At 40.4% G+C, this 12,882-nt stretch overlaps 1 protein-coding gene across 3 annotated transcripts in view; it reads left to right on the top strand.

Moving 5' to 3' along the window:
• Positions 1 to 9,481: 9,481 nt before the first annotated feature.
• The window catches only part of igsf3 (immunoglobulin superfamily, member 3), a 64,444-nt gene continuing 61,043 nt past the window's right edge, over positions 9,482 to 12,882 (top strand). Inside the window, exon 1 of one of the 3 annotated variants that reach the window (XM_088383377.1) lies at positions 9,482 to 10,171. In XM_088383377.1, the coding sequence (XP_088239503.1) occupies positions 10,132 to 10,171 (40 nt within the window). In that variant the 5' untranslated portion in view covers positions 9,482 to 10,131. The remainder of the gene's footprint in view (positions 10,172 to 12,882) is intronic. The other 2 variants (XM_088383376.1, XM_088383374.1) reach the window with 2 other exon arrangements.

The following is a 12,882-nucleotide window of genomic DNA, read 5'->3' as shown; positions in this document are numbered from 1 at the left end:
GGGAAATGGATGGGCACAGGGAAGTTTTTGGACTTTGCCTGCATCTGTTACTTTCAATTTTTATTAGTTTTGCAGGCAATGTGGAAAGCCACATATTCTTAATTGCCATCTATCATTTACTGAAAACTATCAAAATTACACTGAATTCAACGTAGTATTTTTTTTAAAAAAAACGCAACAGATTTTTGCATCTTGATAAATTGTGTTTAAAACAGAACACTGTGAACACAAATGTGGCAAAAAATAATATTCACAATATGACAAAATAACTTGGTTTTTTTTGAAATGCAAAAATGTCCCCCTCAAAAGCATATAATGTATATTTTCTACTATAATTTTCATATCATATTTCATAAAGGACATGCTCATTTAGTTCCATCATAGCAGATGTTCACATTTGATGGAATTGGATGAGTTTAAGAAAAATATAGTGGTCTTAGTTTTTCCTTGCATCAGCTTTATCAAAGTTTAATGCCCCATCTGTGTGTGAGACTAGAATAGAAGCTATTTATTTTGTTTGAGGAAACGGGCCAAGCCTTGAAATGACTTTCATACAGAGAACAGCTCTCCTCTGATGACTCTGTATGATTCACCTCAAGGTACACACACAAAAATGAAGGGGAAAAAAAATCCTCATCTTTTGAAATATATCTCGGAATATGGAGTCTGCCAGTCCAGTGTGAATCATCTCAGCTTTTCAAGTGGCTTCCTCACAGTCAGACTCATTTCTAAGTTGACCAGAGGAATTGTTGCCATGGTGATGCCTGTCAATGTCACTTTATAGAGGCTAAATGAATGTGTGTGGCTTTTCACCAATAATCACCTGACAGTTGAATGCATAAAGAAAATACTGGATGTGTGATAATAATAATAATAATATTCTTCTGTATATAATGTTTGATAGCTCTGCAGAAAAAAAGCATGAACTTGACTTGTAGCACTCGTGGAGCCAAAATAAAAATAATTTGGGTGCAAAATATTGCATTTGAATAGTAAAACACAGTTTTATGCAGCAAATGATCATAATGTGGTAAAATATATGTTTTGGGCGCTATGATGGGTATTTATGTTTTCAAATATATTATCTTTTAATGGTTATCTTCGTACAATGTAAGCTACAACGTGGTTGGGCCACTTTGCATATATTTTAAAAAGCACCAATGCTTACAGTCAAAGCATTTGGAGAAAAATACAAGCCCAAATTCATTGAGATTGCCTCGTCCCCACATATCCACTCAGACTGCATGCAACTCTCTAAACTAGTTAGAGCAGTTTGTCTTCTCTTGTCCAGCCTGCATTATTGTTATTCTCCCCAGAGACACCCCAGCAGCTGCTGGCTGAAGCTGGTGAGTACAAAATAAAAACAACTTAAATGGCGTAATATTAAGTAATAGCCCGCTCTGCTCTTTGTCAAGTCAGCTCTCGACAAGCTTGCACCGGCCCATGATCCTTGCAACAAGAACAATTGGTCCACAGTGCCCCCTTGGGGACCAGCTTCAGCAGTGTTTCAGAGTAGAACTTGTCTACTTATCATATCCCTGTCACCACTGTCACCATGTAGAATCTCTCACGCATGTCCGAACAGTAGTGTGACTTTCTGGCCGTGCTGTTGCGGTGGATGTGAAGTGTCCCTGATAACAGTAAGCTGCTTCCGCCCTGTCCTGTCCCCCGTGAAAAATGCACGTTATCTTCATGTTGATAATGACAGGCAGTGCAAACAGATATCTTTCTTGTGCCAGAAGAACACTGCACTACTTATCACAAATGCAAACAGCATCTTTTTAGCTAGTGTCATCCATGTATTGGTATTTTTATTCCCCTAACACCCCAAATAATCTGTGTTAAACTCAAGGCCCAGGGACCAGATACGGCCTGCCACATCATTTTATTTGCCCCACAAAGACAAATTGTGCATCGACTTAATGTGTCGATATTAAAATTATAAATTGTCTTCACTTTAAAAAAAAAGAAATACTTTGCAATTTTTATGACCTTTCTTCTTTTTAAAACAGTTTTTGATCGTGTCTGATTTCAAAACTAGTTATGCATCAGTTTGTTGAGTAGCCTATACTATATATAATACAAGGCGCTGACAGTCATATTGGCCCTACGTTGTGGCCCGCGACAAAAACGAGTTTGACACCCCTGCCCTAAATCATGAATGGTGTAAAGGTTTGACACACTGTTCCTTGCAGTATGATGATAACGATGCCGTAGCTCCTCTTTATCCTGGCTTCAGTTTCAACATTGCATTCTACCCAGTCCTGTTTTTTTTTTGTTTTTGTACCTATTCAACCACATCAGCTATTGTATGGGTGATATTTCTTCTCGTGTTGCAGCCCCCCCCCCCCCCCCCCCCCGCACCCCCACCCCCCGCCCTCTCTATTTCCTGTTACCTTCAAGTTGCCATGGCAACATCATGAGAAGTGGAAAAGAAATAATACAAACTTTGAAATACCTGCCACTCAGCTCCAGCCTGTCAGGGGATTGCTTATATTTGCCTGCATAATCTAAATATGCAGGAGCACACAGTAGGAAGGACCAAGTTATATCAAATAGATCCATGCAGCAAACATAGACAGTTTGATAGTGTTTACCGGCTTCTTTAGTGTACTTCTGCACATTTGACGAGCTGTACGCTTCCACCAGGATGCCATCTTTGATGCCGCATGAAGGTGATGGAGTGTCAACAGTTTTTTTTTTTCTGTGTGATTTCCACACAGGCTTGCGACAATTCCCCCAGCCCTGTCAAATGACTTTATTGCACTCTTTATTCCCTTGCTTTGTATTAATGCAGAAATGTCTTCATCACGTGTAGTTTAGGTGCTCCTCTTTCTCCATATTACTAGCCACAAGGCTCCTGTGAGCCCATCAAGTGCCGCCAGCGTTTGTTTGTGTGCATGCGTGTGCATCACAGATGCTGTACCGCTGATGCATGTCGCTAATTAGCTGACAAACACCGCACACTTCAACCCATGGTGATATATTTACAGCACTTGATTTACAAACTAGATTTCCCCCTCTACTCTGTAAGTGCGGAGTAACTATCCATACCAAATCTTGATCAGATTTATTGATATTGATTTTTTTAGATCATTTGATGTGAGCTGGTGGCTCAGTCAGACAGACTGAGTCAGACTGTCGTGACGCACATCGGGCTCCTCCAGTGTGAGACGGTCAGCTCCGCTCGGACTTGTACCGTTGAAGTGGTGGAAATGAAAGATATGCTCCATTTTCTTTTAATCATGAGGTGCCAAACTCAGACTAATTGCATACAGCACAGCATGTAACCGCTACTGATGTAGTAACTTTTTCATCCAATTTATGTTTTTCACATCGGTTCAAATGGTCAGAGGAAACGTACCCAGTGTTGTGAAGGTTGGCAGTAATTTGCAACGTGAGGGCTGGTGTTTGCGAGATTATTTAGAGGCACTTTCTAATTGGTGAAGCTTGAGGACAGCAAGAAAACGGAGCAGGCATCAAGGTGGAGGAATGTAATAAATAGTGCAGCTTCCAAAGCCATAGCACAGTAACAGGGTAAGACAACATGAGTAGGGTTACATTTACCATAACTAATTTTCCAGAGGAGACCGTGGGCAACAAAATGGAGACTCTGGAATTTGTCCTCAAATGTTATACGAAAAAATTTGTCCCACAACTGACCAGTCATAGTGGTTTACCCCACATGCTACCAGGTCAAAATGATTTATAATGAAAAATTCAAAGCTTATACAAATCTAGTAAATAGCCACTTGAAATAGTGGTAGTAATGGATAGTTCCGAGGTTTACCAAAAGCAAAGAGTTAATTATGTTGAGCCGAGAAGGCGACATTCCGTGTTAAACAGGCAGCTCGAACATCAGCTATGCAAACCACTAATAGTATTCGTTAGCCGACGAAGAACCCTCAACACAAATGTAGCAACGAGCCTCCCACAGCTTAAAAAAAAAAAAAAAAAAAGCCTCCCGCACATCTTGATCATGATGTTTGACCCTTGCGCAGATAAAAGCAGGTCAGCCCATTAGCAGTTCTCTAAAATGCTTTGAGTCATCAAAATTGGCGGTTGAGTTTTCTCGAAAAGGCAAAGAAAACTGTTGCCCCCTTTTTGATGTGCTAATAGGCTGTTTTGGATTTGTGTATGGAAAGCATATATCGCCGAACGGTTTTCCCAACAGCGATGACATCAATTAATGCTTCTCATTTTTATTTATTTCTTGATGCTCAAAGGTCTGCCTGGCTCTCTCTCTTGCGCGCGCGAGCTTCTGAAGACCAAGCAAAACAGAGGCGGGAGTCATTAAGGATATATTTACTTTACTACACTCATAGTGTAAATAAAGTAAGGCTAGGAGGCATGCAATATAGGTCAATACAACTGACATGCTAACGTGTTTATTTGCAGGGATGGAAGTTAATTGCAGCATGTAATTAACGACAATTTGTAGGATTTTGCTCACAAAAAAAGCAGCACCTGCATTATTTTAGTGGTCCAGAGAAAATGTCTGGAATACTCCACAAAATGTTAAGATCTGATTCTAATGTTATGGCAAAAAAAATAAAAAATACAAACTAGAATTGTAAATAAAAGCTTAACTGTATCCAAAAGTTATGTAAATCCTTCATAAGTGACCTTAAATTAGTTCATTTTCATTTTTTAATTATATTTAAGGTTTAAAAAAACAAAAATTTTACTGCAACAATAAAATATGGAAAATCAATCCGACAAGCAGTATTATTTCAGTCTTGAGGATGAATGACGAGTCCGTAAGCAAAAAAGTGTTGTCATGCTTTGCTTTCTGAGTCAGCCAGCGTGGAAATTCAAAGTTTGCCGCATTAAGCCAAGGTCAGCATGTCTGTGCGTGTTGGTTGTTCTTTCTCCAAACTTGGACTTTGATTGATAGCATGGAAGAACAGCACAGAGCAGATGTTGAGTGTACACACCATTCACCATGTGGTTACTTAAAAGAGAAGCATTGGGGCCCAAAGTGAGATATTTTTTTCACCGTGCCCCCGATCCCTTTCCAAAATAAACGTGTGGATTCAGGCTGCATTTGATAGATAGCATCTGCTTTGTTGGTCTTAGCCAAAAGCCAAAGACAAGACTGGACCTGCCGGTGACATTGTCATCATTCAGCATGAGTGTATGTGTGTGTGCGCGTGTGTGTGTGTAATGTCCTCCGTCCTTTTCTGTAACTACCTTTTAGTCTGCCGCTCTCCGTTATTGCAATAAGTCAGTAAGATGCACATGCATAATGGATGACAGTCAACGTGATTCGTACGTCGAGGCAACATCCACATGATGAAGATGAAGACGGAAGATGATCACAGATAGTGAGGCAGATGAAAGTGTAGATGGAAACAGGACGCTTATTTGGATGTTTTTCTTAGTGGCGGCATAGTGGTGCACTGGTTGGCATGTTTTAAGGTTTTTTACTTTTTTTTGCTAATTGCAAACCAAAATATTAGCATTGAGTGAGCTGCATATGCTGCCGCTCTAAGATTTTATATTTATTAAACATAACAAAAGGTTGAAGGCAGGTACGGGCAAGAGCACAGGCACAGGAGAGGCGGGCAAACCAAAGCACTCAGTCTGATTGAATTGTGAGAGCATGACAAAGTAAGGGAGTGAAGAAGTCAATCAAAAGGTGAAAAATGGGGAAAAAAAGACGGTAAGTGAAAAAAGAAGTGCTTGATGGTAATTTCAATATTAATATTCTGCATTAGGAGCCTTTATGATGAATAATTCATTGGATGGAAAATGCATGCTAATGCATTGTCAGATAGGGTCCAGCCAAAGTAACTTTGTTGTGTGCAGCAGGTTGAAGCTTTGATTGCGCTGGCTTCTCTTTAAAATAACCACACGGCAAACACATCCTTGCATGACAGCCAAATTACATCTTTGATGGCAGCGGCCTCAGCTGTGCACAATCACAGGTTAGCGCCGATTGGGTGTAATCTGCTGTGCTGATGTGAAGTGTGCCACCAGTAATTGGACTGTTTCACCGTGTCGAAGACTCAGATTACTTTAAATCCAACGTTGAGGGTTGCCGAGGTGCTCTTTGGTGGAGCACGAAACACATAGCGAATTTTACCATCTTCGATGATTTATAAAACACGGTGAGGAATCGATGTGTGTGCTTTATTGGGCCTTCACTGTGTGTACATGAGATTACTAACACAGGACAAGATAAAAAAAAAAAAAAAAACATCTCTACCAACGATTGGGAATCCGCACCAAATGTTGGTCGTAGTACTGTGACTGACCTGTAAGAGGCAGGATGTAAAGTATTTACCTGAGTAACTGTGATGTCATTTTGAATCAACAGCAAGTGGCAAAATGGATTATTCATATTTCACAAATTAATCAGAATGCCATGTTTGGCGCATAAAACATATTGGAAAGAAAATTTTGTGGTGTCATAAACAGGTCAGAAACAAAGAAGGGTATAATCAACGCATCCACTGGCCAACAGTGTGATGTGCCAGTAGAGTAACTTAACATCTCAGTATAAACAATTTTTAATTGATTGCTTATCGGCCATTGGATTTGAAAAAAAAAATGGCCGATGCAATTATGTGCCAAAATCGGATATCGGCCCTGATAATTGGTACGGACGATAATGGGTCTATCACTGTAAAGTAGTAATTAATGTCAAAATTTTATTGATTAATTAAATAAAAAAAATACATTACAAGTTTAAAAAAATACATTTTAATTTTCTTGCACTTTTACCATCCGTCTTATTTTCTTGTAAGTTGGAGAAAAGATGTTTCCCCGCTTTATGCATTTCTCACGAACACTTGTGTAACTCACCTTTGCATCTCACCTGACATTTGCACATGAATTCAACATCATTCATGACTCAAATTCTCCTTTTCTTTCATTCCACGCAGTCCTCCCTCTGTCCGCCTGCATTGCATTGCCCGCCTGCGCTCAACAAATAGCGATGTAGGCCACTGAAATATTCATATTTTCAAAGAAATTAAATGGTCTGCACACGTTTCACACAGTAGCAGGACCCTAGTATGAAGCGCAGCCTCCTCTGTTTCCATGGAGACATCATAGGACCCCCCACCCCCCCACCCCCCACTGCACCCATTCGCAAACATTCTTCAGAGAGTGTTTCCCCTGTGAGGAAACGTTATTGAAGCTACTTTCCGAGGTTTGGCCTTGTAGTCAAAGGTGATCTGATCGAAATAACGACGTCCGCTCCAAGCCGGTTGGCCGCATGTGCAAAATGTGTCATCGCACAGCCGTGCAATGAGGAGTCTGTGGAGAGTGCGGCTAAATTTAGGTGCAGCAATATGTAGACCAGGTGTAATGAACCTAGCCAGCTGGATTCAGCACTATAGGAGCTGCTTGAGAAGAAACATGTAACAAATGTCGGCATCATTTATTTTTTTACATTTCTTCTGAGAAAAGAAGAGCAAAACCCCTCAACGTTATGCATTTCAAACAACTTAACAACTTTGCCTGAAGAACAGGCCGCGAATGTAATGCTATTTTATAATGGAAAACGCCTTGACATGCTAACAGTTAGTCGAGGACTGCATTTCTTAAGCACTGAATTTTGTATCTAGACACTTATTGAATAAATAAATAAAATCTACATATTTTAACAAAATTAAGCCTGCTGACTAACCAAAAATGAAGCCTTTTTCTTTTTCAAAATTTTGTATTTGTGATTTGAATATTTCATTCTACTACATTGTGATGTTGATTTGAATTCGATTAAGGCCTATAAAAATAGAAACTGTAACGTGTCCTATAATTATTCATCTTTGGGGAATTTTGATGAAAGCATGTCGCTTTTTTTTTTTTTGCCTTGAAGACACCCGGGAATTGTTTTGAATTGTAAAAACAATATATACACGAATACTTAAAAGTTACTCAAAACATTGCCTGTACACTTGAACTTTGGTTTTAATGATGGGAATAGTTGACTCGGGAATAAATAATTTCTTTTGCCACCATGTATTTACTATGTATTAAATCAACCCAACATGGATTGTATTCAAGCTTGAAAGCTTCCATTGTAGAAGGGAGAGCTCATTAAATAACTGTATTGGCTTCCCAAAACAATTTCACTGGTTGTTAAGGAAGTTTGAATTGAAGACCGCAAAGCAAACAGGCTTTTTGCTTCTAATAAAAATGAAAAATGTAAACAAGATATTTTTGTCACAGTCAAGACCTGTTTGAAACTTTCAATCTACAAGTTAAGTCCTGCTTGTTTATTTATAAGGGGGGGTTCATGACACTTTCTACTTCTTGGATTCTATATTTTTGAGGCGTTCTCACCAACTCCCGATCCATTTTCTCTTTCCCAGCATACGTTCACTCATTCTGTTTTAATTCGAGATCATCCCTAACGGTGCTGCAGATTTGTACGAATCAATAGGCACCATGTGATTATCATCTTGATTGGGAGGCTCTCCAAAGTTTTTCAGCTCAAGAACCAAAATTAGAGACATTGTTATGCCCTGGATTCAAATTTATTCAAGATATATCACGTAGATGGGAGTTGACAGTTTTAAGTCTCACTGATGCAGGCACAAACATTTGCAGTGGCTGCATGTTAATTTTTGTTCCTTTTTTTATCTTCCTGTTTATTGTGTGGCGTTGTGCATAAGGCCACAGCAAGCTTTGTTGTTTTAATTAATTTTTTTTTTTTTTGCAGATGGATATGAAGGGAAATTAAGAACACATTTTCAATTCAATAAATTTTTCACAACCGTCTTCTTGACATAAGGCAACAAATGGGATTGAAATTAATTTACCAAGCTGATTTCCATGAATGAGCAGTGTCAAGTAAATAAATATCTCTTGACAGAATTAAGATAAATATGCATCTTTTAATTAAAACAATTATTAAATTAAAAGTGTCAGAAATGCTCACCGCAACAAAAATGGAATGGTTGTGAATTTTTGGTTTGGAATAGCTGTGTTTTTACAGTGCCCTCCAAAAGTATTAGAACAGCAAGGTAAATTCCCCTGTTTTTCTAATGAGCAAAAGTATTGGAACAGAAGTTTGATGAATGTTTGTAGTTGCTCAAGTTCTGTCTTTTAGATGGATGCCTTAAACAGTCAATTGTGCCTGTTTTTGTGTTTTGTGTTTCAGTTGTGGAAACTGCATTTGGTGTTAAGCAAACACAAAGAGCAGAGAACCATCCTACATCACCCACATATTTTTAGGGTTGGGTATTGTTGATTGTTGTGGATGATCAAACTTGGCCCTCCATGTGCTACTGGCCTACATTTGCTACTGACACATGCAAATCGTGACCTCTCCCACAGTGGGTGGGTGTCTGGTGGTGTCCCACACGGCTGAGGGGGAGGGTACAGCATGCTGATTAAGTTTTCAAGGAAAAGTGTAGTTTCTTGAACAGGAAAACTAACTTGCTCAGACTTTTTTTTTTTTCCAAAGATGAAATGAGATGCAGAAAAAGCTTGATCAAGTTTGGGTGTCAGAAGAGGTGGCCAGTGTGTTTAAATTCATATGGGCTACTCATTGATTAATTAGATGCGTTGAGCCACAGCACAAAGCCGTGCCTGCTTCCTCCACAGTGCCCGCCCATTTGGCTTTTACGTGGGCCGATAGTGGGAGATTGATTACGTCTCCAGGATTTGCCGTGCAGGCAGCACACGGACTGAGATTTGCTCTCTTATCAGCGGTACAAAAAAAAGCGTGGAGAAAAAAAACAACGGACCTAAAAACACCCAACAGGGACTTAATCAAGCCTTTTTTCAGTTATCATTTGGGCTTTTTTGCGCGTCCCGTGGAGTGCGCTCTGCCCAAAAAGAGTCGTGCGGGACTTGGAAGTGTTGTGTGAGCCGGAGGTCCTCCGCAGTCCGTGGATGTGTGGCGGTTGTACGCCGGGGAGTGGGTTGGGTCGCCCGGGTGCCTGGCGCACGTCCTCGGCAATAAGGTGATCGGAAGAAAGGACTCCCAATTCTTTTGGGCTACTGGTTCCTGCAGGACGCCGAGGTGGAGCGTAGAAGCACCTTGCGTGGAATTGTCTCGCCAAGCAGCAGGATTCACCTTCCGATCTTTTTCCGGGTCTGAGGAGCCGCTGATCGTTTGTTCATCCAGAAGGGGCGACACATCGTCGGGGTGGCTGAGCCGGCCGAGGCGCGATGGCAACCGGTGTGCTCCTCGTCTCCTTCGCTCTATTCGGTAAGTCAGTCAAGACACATTTAAGTCTCCTTGCACTGATTTTTCACTTGCCGTTTCTTTCTTGCATCCGCTGAGGGTTAGTCTTAACCAAATGCATCTGATTTAGGAATTGACAGTCAGGTGGAGATTACGGTGCACCAAATACAGTTAGTACTGTACTACGGAGCCACTCATGTCAAATCATGTCCCCCAAGGGACACCGCATGTACTACAAATAATAATTTTAAAAAATCCTCACAAAATATATTTACTACGATAATAAAATACACATTCTATCAGAATCCTTGAAAAGCATTTAAAAATAAATTTTAAAACTACAGACCTGTCACCAAGGCAACTGAAACCTTTCCAGGGCTTAAGCGCACAGGTTGGTTACCAAGGTGTTAAAGTCAAGTGTCAAGGGTACAAAAGGCATCGTGACTGCTTTGATGAGCTGCACTTTATAAAGGTGCAATGACTTGTTTTTCTCTTTTAATTTAATATGCAGTTGCAGTGTGTCCATTTCTTTCAAAGTAGAGGGGACACTAAAGGGCTAATTATAACGGCTGCTGTTTGCACATACAAAGACTAAATGCGAATCCCTGAACAAACTATAAAGATCAACGGTACCAAATCACTGAGGTTGCAATTACTTAAATCATAAGCCAAATATGCAATGATACTCCAGTGATAGAGATTTCACAGAAATTAGTGTCACTGCAATAACATGAGCAGCTGTGCATGTGCATTGAACTAGGTTAATGTCATATTTAGACCTTAGTCACAGATTAACCCTATAGATCAGGGGTGTCATTTTTTTTGCGGGCTGCATTGTAGTCATAGCTTCTTTTGGAGGGCCATTATGACTGTCAACCCAAATAAATGTATGAGCACCTCATATTATATACAGTAAAAGCTACAAATAAAACTGACAAATAACTCGTTTTCAAATCAGACGAGTAAAAACTGGTCAAATATTTAAAAAAAAAAAGATGATTAAAAGTGAAGACAATTTGCAATTCTAGTAATGACACACGAATTTGATGCACAATTTGTCTTCGCGGGCCACATAAAATGATGTGGCGGGCCGTATCTGGCCCCCGGGCCTTAAGTTTGACACCTGTGCTATAGATGCTCACTGTCCGGTGTGGTTTGCTGACTATTAACACACGTCACTGACGCACACCTGGATGATGCACCTCAGGATATGACGTCACTAAGCTTCGTCATGCACTCAGACGTCCTTTTACAAGTTTGTGGTTTACATCCCATTTGTCACCCAAGTTCCACTGTATTAGGTGTCTCACAAGCTATGACACACTGTGACTGGTCGGAGCAAACATTTCGTAAACGCAAGCTTGCTGGCACTAACGCACACCCTCAAACAAACACCAGATGGCTTTTGCGCCTTCTTGAATATGAGGGGGGGGGGGGCTACGGCCCCACGGCCCCTACTCGGCCAAGAGGATTACCGTTTGCGCTTGGCTGCATCTTGCCGTCCCATTTTAGGCACTTTCACTAGGGCAGGAGTGGTTTTCCAATTGATAACTGCCAAAGATTTTATCTACAGTAAAGGCTGGGAAGGTGCTGGTTTTGCTATTACATAATAAAATGAATCACACAGTGAAATTGGAAGCTGTTTGTGCGTGTGGGTAGGTGTGTGTCGGTGTGTGTGCATCATAGTTCAAGGAGCTTCATGATAGTCTCACGAGGTGACATGTTGCTTGTATTACACTGGATATTGATTCTGCAATAAGCGACGTGATGCTGAAGTTGTTTACTTGTCAGTAGCAGCAAACAAGGTAATGGGTAATGCTTACTTTTGTGTTATGTAATTACAATTGTGTGCTGCACAAATGACAAATGGCCTAATTTGAGGACCATTTAGGATTCTACATTTTTGGAAGAAAATAAATACATTGAGCAAAACTTGAGAATTTGAATAAATCTTGAAGGCTCATGAAAGTCACTCCGAGTAAATAATTGACACCCCCCTCGAATTTATAGACGCGACAAGACTGTCTAAAGGAAGCTCCTCAATTCACTTCATAATTTCCTTTTCACCAAGATGCCACAAGATGATGTTGTTGCTTTTGCCTGAGCACAAAAACAGTAAATACAGCTGGAGATTTAATTTAACGGCCGGTGACAGGGTGACCCTGGAAAAGATTCTTTTTTTATTTCCATTATTTCCTGTGGGATAAAGCTTTCTTCAAATTGGAGGTCAACCAACATCCCGACTGGATTGTGTCCGACCTTACTGTAATTTGGAGCTGTACATCTTTCTTCTCTCCCAACCCGTTGAGCCAAAAACGAGCTAGTGCCAAATTGCGCTCCCGGCAAAATTCCAACCAGGCAATCGCAATACATTTTCACCCCAACAGAAAAAAAAAGCCGAGCCATCCACAGTCACCGTGTTCCTTCACTTTCCATCTTGCATCAGGGCCTGTTTATCTTTTTTGCTGAGTTTGCAACCAGATGTGTGTTAACGTGCGAGATTATTTGTGTGAAGTAAACCCGACAAAGAGAGGCGCCCCAAGGCTTGCATGCTTGTTAGCTTTTCAAACATGGAATGAGTAGCTCCAATGTGTGTGTGTGTTTTAATTTGAAAGGTGCGTGTCTGCGTGTGTAAAGAGGGTATGGAAAAAAAGGAACCAGCCCTTCTACCAAACCCATAAATTGCAAGACTCTTATAGCAAGGTTAGGGTGAACTTGAATAAAATTTTTGAAAA

Source organism: Syngnathus floridae, chromosome 8, assembly GCF_059516105.1.
Source record: "Syngnathus floridae isolate MCC-2025c chromosome 8, RoL_Sflo_1.0, whole genome shotgun sequence".
Classification (NCBI taxonomy): domain Eukaryota; kingdom Metazoa; phylum Chordata; class Actinopteri; order Syngnathiformes; family Syngnathidae; genus Syngnathus; species Syngnathus floridae.
Note: the sequence above shows the minus strand (reverse complement) of the source record. Positions and strands in the feature narration are given on the sequence as shown.